Source organism: Sardina pilchardus, chromosome 15 (genome assembly GCF_963854185.1).
Source record: "Sardina pilchardus chromosome 15, fSarPil1.1, whole genome shotgun sequence".
In the NCBI taxonomy this organism is placed as follows: domain Eukaryota; kingdom Metazoa; phylum Chordata; class Actinopteri; order Clupeiformes; family Clupeidae; genus Sardina; species Sardina pilchardus.
The window spans coordinates 25,020,139-25,030,185 of NC_085008.1; the positions used below are offsets into that span (position 1 = coordinate 25,020,139).

At 42.8% G+C, this 10,047-nt stretch overlaps 1 protein-coding gene across 1 annotated transcript in view; it reads left to right on the forward strand.

Annotated features, from left to right (window-relative positions):
* The window catches only part of LOC134101606 (desmoglein-2.1-like), a 35,462-nt gene extending 30,221 nt beyond the window's left edge, over positions 1-5,241 (forward strand). The window contains exon 16 of the mRNA XM_062555313.1: positions 2,410-5,241. Coding sequence (XP_062411297.1) covers positions 2,410-4,011 — 1,602 coding nt within the window. The 3' untranslated portion in view covers positions 4,012-5,241. The remainder of the gene's footprint in view (positions 1-2,409) is intronic.
* The last annotated feature ends 4,806 nt before the right edge of the window (positions 5,242-10,047 follow it).

Consider the following 10,047-nt stretch of genomic DNA (forward strand, 5'->3'; position numbering starts at 1 on the left):
GTTACGCTAAAAATGCTAATTATGTTAGCAATGCTAACTTTACTAACAATGCTAACCAGGTTGATTAGCTAACTTAACCAATGATTTCTAGCAGCAATGCTAAAAATGCTAACTATGTTAACAATGCTAAATTTACTAACAATGCTAACCAGGTTGATTAGCTAACTTAGTTGATGATTTTTTGCAGTGTTAAAATGTTAAAAATGCTAACTATGCTAACAATGCTAGCTATGCTAACCATGCTAGCTAGCTAACTTGCTAGTGAGGACTTTTATTTTGAAACATTTGTTGCTAGGGTATCCATGGTGGCCACTATCAGGAAACAAGAAGTTACTGCAGTATAATCATGTTGGTTGCTATGGAAACGGTCATAAACGCTTAATTTTAATGGTTGCTATGTTGGTTGCTAGGTACATGGAGGTTTCATGTAGTTGACTGGAGGCATAGTGGATGATAACTGACAGTTGGAATGGTTGAACAGTTCAATAGTTGAGTAGTTTCAATGGTTAAATGATTTAATAGTGTATTATTGCAGTGAGGACTTTTATTTTGAAACAGTTGTGGACAGAGGAAACAGTTAACAGGATATGTAGTCTTCTGAGAGACTGTATGCTTAAAGCCAGAGAAACTGACAGTTGGTGCCCAGGTGGCCGGCCACCTGGCGTAAGATTCTAATTGCTGCCGTGATGTCATAATGAGCAATGTTAAGTCTATGGGGGAAATTGTAATAGTTTTTAACTAATAGTTTAAAAAGTATAAAAGTTACAAAGTTGAAAAATACAAAGCACACATGGCATAAGCAAGACCTACGCAACAAAGTTTGAATGAAGTTTCTACGTTAAACGGTTCAAGCTGAATTGCGTGCGTTAGAAGAAGAATAATAAAAAGTTGAAGAAGCCTAGGAAGAACAGTACAGTGCATTTTCATGCACTGTAATAATAAGAAGACTTGGAATAACAGTATAGTGCATTTTCATGCACTATAATAATAAGAAGATGAAGAAGTTGAAGACTAGGAAGAACAGTACAGTGCATTTTCATGCACTGTAATAAGAAGAAGCGACCGGATTTCAATAGAGGGGATGCATCCCCTCTAATTATTTGAAAATAATTCGGGAATCTTCCCGACTCTCCCGATTGCCACTCCGCTACTGCATAGCCTAATACAGGTGCAGAACATTCTGGACAATGCCCGGGTGTTTTTATACTTATAACAATATAATCCACCATGTTCAAATAATTGGAGAATCACCATAAACTGAGTTTAACATAAAATTAGTTTGACTCGTGAGCCATATAGTCTAGGCTATCAGCCTTGCCTCTCCTTGCCTCTCCTTTCATTTAGTTTAATCATCTAGAAATAACGTGATAATGCCATGTTATAATTGTAAATATCATTATCATGAAATAAGGTGATAATTCTAATAACATGAAACTTATCTTGTTAAAACGTGAAAAAGATCTTGTTAAAACAAGAAACTTCACGTAATAAGTTGATAGTGAGCCTTTTTCTTTTTTTTAGTGTGACAGCGTTAGCCTTGGTTGTTCCCATAGGCTACTGCCTTGCGCGGTGATTTCTTCTCACGCTGCTAAGGCAGTCTGGAAACTAACGCTCCCATTTTCGCCTGATGTTGGTGGCCAATCACAGAACAGGGGAGAAAGCAAGACCATGATGAGCTATGCAGAGACGCATTTGATAGACATCCGTGGCGCCCAATGAACGGATCTGAGCATTTTTTTCAAATACGAGAAAATGAACGTCTGGTTGCCAGACCACGTGTCATTTGAGAAGTGGTAGGCGCTAGCCAGGCTATGACAGCGTAGCATAGGGTTAAAATCTAGGGGTTAAATATGAAAGCAACACACATAAGAGTATTGTTCACTCAGGCGTGGTGTGAAATGCAAGCCTTTTCTGAGGGCAATGACATTTTTATCCACACCATCTCAGATGGACAATTAAAGGGACACTTCACCGATTAGCATTATAGCATTAAGCTTGTATCTTATCTTTGTATCTTACAAAGCTTAATGCTAATCGGTGAAGTGTCCCTTTAAGCTTATTCTGCCCACACACCACCCAAAGTTAACACTACGGTATTTACCGATATTGGCAGCCATGTTTGTTTTGTTTTCACAGCTGTTTCAGATGTTGCCGCAAAGGATTATGGGTAGAAGGCAGCTTACAATGTATATCCAAGCTGCCTTCAAAATTGACCGTTATTCGGGAAATCTAAGATATCTTAGAAGATTTTTGGTTTCGAACGGCACTTGCTGCCTTGCTCCCTAGTTACATGTAGATATCTTAGAAGGCAGCAGTTTTTCCCGTTTCCCGTTTCCAGAGCCAATGTGTTTCTGGAGGGTACAATGCCGTGTTCTCAGTAACACTGTGATTGTTCTTTTTGTTTAACAGAAAGCTGAATATACAGCAGTGGAATCTTACGAGAAGGATACTCTGTTGGAGTACAGCTATGAGGGACATGGATCTCCTGCAGGCTCTGTGGGTTGCTGTAGCCACCTCGGGGCTGATGACGACCTCGAGTTTCTCGACGACCTAGGTTCAAAGTTCACCTACCTTGCCCAGGTCTGTGGATACTCAAGAGAAATAAGGCCAAAAGTGAACCAAGAGATCGCACCTCCCACGACAGAGGTGGACAACAGTGTCACTGTGGCAACCAACGTTAAACAACAGAAACAGAGGAGCATCAGCTTCGTGGAGGAACACATTCCAGCCCCACTTCCCAGCATGCAAATGTGCGAAGCCGTTGCCATGCCGACCGAGACTGTGCTGGTGCAGCAGCAGCCCATGTACTACGTGGTGGAGCCGCAGCAGGTCCAGAGCACAGTGCTGCTGGCTGAGAGGCCCCAAGTGGGTCTGGGTCAGGGAATGATCCTGGTCAACGGGAGCCAGGCGGCCACAGAGGGGGTGCTGCTGCAGGGGGGAGGCCTGGTGCAGGGGGCCCAGGGGCTGGTGATGGCCCAGGGTGGTCAGGGTTTGGTGTTGCAGCAGGGTGGGCATGTTCAGGGTGGTCAGGGTTTGGTGTTGCAGCAGGGTGGGCACGTTCAGGGTGGTCAGGGTTTCGTGCTTCAGCAGGGTGGGCATGTTCAGGGTGGTGAGGGGGTGCTGCTGCAGGGGGGAGGCCTGCTGCAGGGGGCCCAAGGGCTGGTGATGGCCCAGGGTGGTCAGGGTTTGGTATTGCAGCAGGGTGGGCATGTTCAGGGTGGTCAGGGTTTGGTTATAGCCCAGGCCGGCCATGTTCAGGAGGCTCAGGGGTTCGTGATGTCCCAGGGTGGGTATATTCAGGGGGGTCAGGGTTTGGTGTTGCAGGAGGGTGGTCATATTCAGGGGGCACAGGGGGTCATTGTTCAGGACTCGGGTACTGCACGGACTAAACGAAAACAGAGTTTGGTTATACCCCAGGAGGGGCACGTTCAGGGGGCTCTGGGGTTTGTGATGTCCCAGGGTGGGTACATTCAGGGGGGTCAGGGTTTGATGTTACAGGAGGGTGGCCATATTCAGGGGGCACAGGGGGTCATTGTTCAGGACTCGGGTACTGCACGGACTAAACGAAAACAGAGTTTGGTTATACCCCAGGAGGGGAACGTTCAGGGGGCTCAGGGGTTTGTGATGTCCCAGGGTGGGTACATTCAGGGGGGTCAGGGTTTGATGTTACAGGAGGGTGGCCATATTCAGGGGGCACAGGGGGTCATTGTTCAGGACTCGGGTACTGCACGGACTAAACGAAAACAGAGTTTGGCGGGCGGGCTCGTTCAGGGGGAACAGGGGGTCAAAATACAAAATCATCACCATGCTCCTGGTTCCCCGGGGTCTACAGGCCTGTTTCTGGTAAACGGTGGCCAAGCAGCCAAAGTGGGATTGGTCCATCATGGAGATGGACTAGTACAGGGAGCACAGATGGTGATGGTGCAAGGGGACCAGCAGCAAGAACCGGGGTCTCCAGGCATATTTCTGATGGATGGAAGACCAGCATTTAGCCCTGGGTCCCCTCTCTAGGATGCAACCAATACAAGCATTACTAGTGGATGGAGGTACAAGGCAGCGGAGGGAAATCCAAGGAGCCAGTGGACAGTTTCTACGCGAAGAGCATTTGGCAGAGGTCCAGACCTTACCCTTAATGTCCAATTCTGCAGGGAGATGAGCCATCCTCATGAATAGCTTCATGTAGTGCTAGTGTTCGTGGGACAGAGGGCACTACATCAGGAGCTTGAGGTTTTTCCGCTCACTGGTACTGACACTGCCACTACACTGGTAGTGACAGCTGGGAAGGACTGCGAATAAGAGTGTTATATACTGTATATACTTATACCACTGCTTGGTCAAATTTCCTATTGTGATGCGCTATTTGGAACGTGCATTATTTTTCGATATACAGCACGGCTATGAAGTAGTTCCCTTCTTTTGGGCTTATTGCACTTGAATATTAATTCGGCAATGTGAATGTAACGGTAAAAACAGCAATGTTGTATCTAAGACAGTGGCAATATAAACGAAAATGATAGTAGCAGTGGTATAAGCGGGATAATCAACTCCGCGCCGGTCCTTATTACCACTTTGAACGTGCATTCTTTTCCTAGAAACGCATGGCGCGTCGTTGATTATCCCTTACATGTTAAATATACATTTATAGGAAAATAACGTTTCCAAAATCATTGTGATGTTATCTACTGGTGGAAGATTTTGTGTCTTGCTTTATGGCATTCTGTGACATAGCATGTCGCTAGTGGTAGTAAGGTTGGGTACTCTCCTAGTAAGTGTTTCATTTCATTATAAGTGTCATTCTGTACATTTTTAAAATTTGGGATTACTTTTTTTCAACTTTTGTGAAATAGATCGATAGAATATTTTAATATTTCTTACTGTGCAAAAGAGAATGTTTTTCATTTTCAGTTACTTACAGTATGTGCAGCATGTGCATACCCTCTCCTCTTTTGGTTGCCATGTTTGTTTGTGGCGACTTTTCTCAATGGCCAGTGTGTGGTCACTAAGTCTGTACCTACTCACTGCTTTTTGGATCTGGGGGTCTTTTATGATTTACTGTATAAGTATCAAGCCATTTTGTATTCTCTTTCTAATGATCAATGTATTTCCATTTCACTATAATTTGTAATCATATTTTCCCAATAATGTACTTTTCTTTTTGTTGTGTCATGTTTTTGGGGGATGTATTGTGTATGTTAAAACTGAGATTAATGATTAAATGCCTGAGGGCACTTTTTGACAATATTGACACCAAAGGACTTGGTATTGATATGATTGAAATAACAGAAAATTAAAGTCTGGTTCATTTTCTCGTATTTGCGCCTGGTAGGCGCTAGCTAGGCTAGGTCACTAGATTAAGAATAATATACATTTTAAAATGTATATTATTAGTGGAAATTGAGCTAATTTTGCTCTTGCGATGTAATTTCAATGCCTTTACAATTTATGAGTGATTCTATGATTTCTTTTTTCCAATTGTGAAAATCTTGATTTCTTACTGTAATGGTCCCCATATCTCACTTCCATATAGCGCAATCAGTTTGATTATATTATTTATTGTTTCTATCCAGGTTGGAATTGGTATTTCATATTTTATTGTTTTTTTCGTGTGTGTGTGTGTGTGTGTGTGTGTGTGTGTGTGTGTGTGCAAAATGACACTTCAGTCAAAACATACACACTTTGTTCAAAACATACGGAAATGCAATTAGTTTTCATTAGCCAACACAGTCAGATATGATTGCAACCAGTTTCACACTGCTGTGATAAATAAACACATTTGTAAAAATAATCATTTTAGGAAATAGCATGTGCTAAATGAGACATAAGGGATCATTTAGATGTAAACAAAATAGTGACAAACCCATGTTGGATTTTTTTGTGGTTTGCATTGTGTTTAAGTTTTAATGTCTAATGATCAGGATCGGCGATTAGATGATGATTTATTGTAGATGGTACAATCAGTAGATAACAGAACACAGGCTCAGTCTCAGACAGTAAAACCGAACAGAGTCTAACAGTCGTGATTGCTACCAAAAGTGGATCGGCGGAAAATCAGAAAGAATTCGTACCCTGCCCAGGTGTGTCATACAGTATTTCAGTAGGATCAACTCATTTGCAGTGGCTCGTATGCATCCACTTATTTTTTGCCCTGGACCTTTACTGCCGACAGAGTTATCAACAAAATCTGATATGGCCCATTGCACTTCACCTCTAGCGCTAACCTTTGGGGTTAGCTTCACTTGGTTAGCAGCTGTCTGGATCGCCGTCGTCAATTGTACACAGTAACTCAGGCTTTCATCTGTTCCTGGGGCCAAGAAAGGCCTGCCAGTTACAATCTCAAACGGGCTGAGTTCAGTGTCTCTGTTGGTTGTAGTTCTCATGCTACACAGGTACGCTGGTAGGGCGCCAACCCAGGGAATGCCTTCTTGATGTTTCTTGGCCAGTCGTTCCTTCAACGTTCAATTGGCTCTCTCCACTTGTCCAGACGATCCTGGATGGTACGGGCAGTTCAAGGACCATTGCACATTCAGCGGCTCACCTCAGCACAGACTACTCCTGGGAAGTGTGTTCCATTATCTGAGCAGATCTGTTCCGGCAATCTGTATCGGGGAATGATGTTTTTCACAAGAACTTTGGCAGTGTGTAGTGCAGTTCCGGATGGTGCAGGTGTACAGTAGTATGGCGGGGGTAAAGTTGGTATTTTTGGTGTCGACTTAAATTCGAGGCTTATGTTGTAGGACAGCGACACATCCATCCCCAGCCGGGGTTCACGGATCTGGTCGCCTGCCCATAGATGACATGTTGCTTCGGCGGTCCAATGGCTATGGTGATTGGGGCTGTCTGCTTCAGACTGAATTTTCCTTTGTCGGCTCTCGATGGTAAAGCACAGACACGCTGTCTGTCGGTGGTGTCCACTGTGCACACAGGACATATGAGCAGCATCAGATGTGGCTGTGCCATCATTCACAGGTGCAGGTGGGGAATGGTTGGTATCAGGTGGCACTGTTAACACCCATGGAAGAGGAGGGGGTAGTGAAGCTGATGGGACCACAATTATCTGTTTTGTGTCACCTGCTGGCTGTTGAATAGAATAGAATAGAATAGAATAAGTCTTTAATTGTCCACCTAGGTGGAAAATTGTCTTTGGCTCACCAAAACACAGGATAAACAGACACATAATAATTTGTCAGTTGGTCAGGTGGGGTGCTGTTTCTTCGCCCATGTGGGGTTTCCATAACAGCAGGATACTGTTCAATAAAGCTGTCTGTGTCAGAGATGTCTACTGCACTTCTCAAAGCCTCCACCATGGCATGTGGCGCTGTTGTGTCCGAGCCAGGCAGAGGCAGGTGCTTAGTTGCCCGTTGTGCCCCCCGCCCACACGAAGTGAAGGTGTGTATGGGCGGATTTGGCTCCTTCGCCTCATTTCACTCTGTTCTGGCAACATGAGCTGTTCCTCCAAATCAAGTCTCTCCATCTCACTTCACATTCTGCCTTGGAGCTCTAATTTCAACTTCTCTATCTTCTTCTGCTATTTTTCCTTAAATTTGCCCAATTGAAATTTCACTGCCATCCAATCTGACACATAGTTATGTATTGACCCATCCCACGTGACGTCAGAGCAAAAGTAAGTGCCATTTTGGACATGAACTACCAGTAGTCTACCACGGCTAACACGCGGAAACAATTAAAAGGATAATCGAAAGGAATAGAACAACAGCGTCCTTTGGTAGCCTCAAAGTAACAATAAAGTTATCAACACATATCTTTGACATGTAATTTACGAAACTCAACATCAGGCCCATTCTAGTGCTGCATGGACTTGCTGATGGCCTTGGCTCATATTCAGTGAGGTGACGTTTTATGCAAGCATTGAGGCTTTAATCGTCTGCTTCGTGAGCGCAAGTTTGTCTTTATATTTTTAAATATGTGATAGAGATTTCTGGCATGCGTGTTTGCGTTTGCAAGATCAATCGCATGTCCGCGGGCAAAGCTTTCGAGAGCGAACACAATTTGACTAAATTAAGCTCTCCTCTAAACTGAATAGTAGACTAGGATTTCTCACATGCATAAGTGGAATCGAACATGGTCAACTTGTTAATGCTATGTTAATACCAGTGACGAGGCGTAAGGGACATTTCCGAGGAAGCCAAGTGACGAACACGTATTTTTTTGTTTGTTGTTTGTTGTTCACTTATCGAAGTGTAAAGTCCCCTCCGCCTGCGGCGTCGGGTCCTTATTACCACTTCGAACGTGCATTATTTTCCTATAAACGCACGGCGCGTCGTTGATTATCCCTACTCTAACCTACAGACCATGTAAAAGACATAACAGACTGGACGAGGGTCATTGGTAACTGCAACACACACGCACTGTCTCTCTCTCTCCCTCCCTCACACATCTCCACACAAAGAAAGAATGCACAAAACAGTCCTGTATTTACAATAGTGATTGTCGGACAAGATAGGGCCTTAGCTCCCGGGAGAAAATGCCACTGGTTGATACTAACTTGTTTCAGTGTGCGACATGCAGTTCGTTAAATGTGAACGTAAACAAACCTTAGCTGCAATAAGATGGCGACCACCGGCTCCAGGGACGATCCCTCTGCTCACCCTGTAAATGCCCTACATCGCTGGACAGTGAAGGTGTTTTCTGCATTTTTATTTTACTCGTTTTTCATTTACGTTTTCTCGTCCATTGCATTCAAACTTCAGTCCACTACATGTCCAAAATGGCAGCCGCTCTTACTAAGGTCACGTGAGTGGGATGGGTCAATATACTGTATCTCTCCTCATCATGGTCAGAGGCATGCCACTTAGTTTTCCTACCAAGGACCATATCTGGATTGTTATTTCCATCAAATAGAACTATGTGTTTCATGTAGTGAAAATCATGTTTCATCGATAATTTGTCAGTATTGTGACAGTGATATATGGCGACAGCTTTGCAATTTGGCTTTGCCGCACAGGTTGCTTCTCTATTTCACACCTGCTGTTTTTTTCCTTTTTTTATCACACACACACACTCGCTCGCTGTCCTTGTCAGGGGGGAAAACTCTCTCTCTCTGTAGCCTGACACCTTGCTGAGCAGCCCGAAGCCACAACACTACTAATTAACTGGAAAATGTAATTCCATGGAAGGAATTACCATTGCATGTAAATGCAAAAAGGTTGCTGTGTAAGACACTGTATTAGTTAAAAAAGACAATATATGATGAAAATGCATTATAATTGTATTTTAGAAATTTTAGTATTTTAGTATTTTGGAAAATAACTTCATTTATTAGAACAGACAGAATGAAGTTGGCAAGCTCAAACGAGAGTTGCAATCTACTGTACAGTGGCTGGTAGGAGGCTATCTTATAAACTAGATTATCTACACTTAAAGTTAAAAAGTAAAGAGCAGACCCCACTAGAATATGGAATACAATGTCACACAACGTCAATAAACCAATCACGTTCATGCTATAATTCAGCAACATTTTACCCATTTCACCTGTAGTAAATCCCAATGGCAAAATGCATTGGAAATTGCTATCTTTGACCTTGAAAAAAAGTATGTTGCACTAAATATAAATCGGTAGATTTGTAATATGTTAATTAGATAACATATTACCTAGGGATCACTTGGGAAAACTTGGAATGAATACTATTGCAATTTGTTTGATGTCAAACGCTAGATTGACTGTCATGCTCTTAACCCTTTTGATTAGTATTCCTTTATATGAGAAAATATGGCATGCCAAATTTATGGCAGAAACATAATATTTACTGGTAGCCCAATAGCTTTAAACTTTTGAGATTTTGAATATTGTCTTAAAGACAGAACTGGCTAGTGAAATTCCAAAAAAATCTTGATAAAAGCATCTAATGCACCATATATTCCTATTTAAATGTATTTTAGATATCTCAGTTTATTTATTGTAGAAACTAAATCCAAATTAATCCATCCATGACCCTGTTTCTTAGTAGATTTACCTTTACTGGTGGAATCAATAGATATTTCTATTGATCACCTTGGTTGTTGTCTGGGTTTAGAGCATTTTTTGGTCTT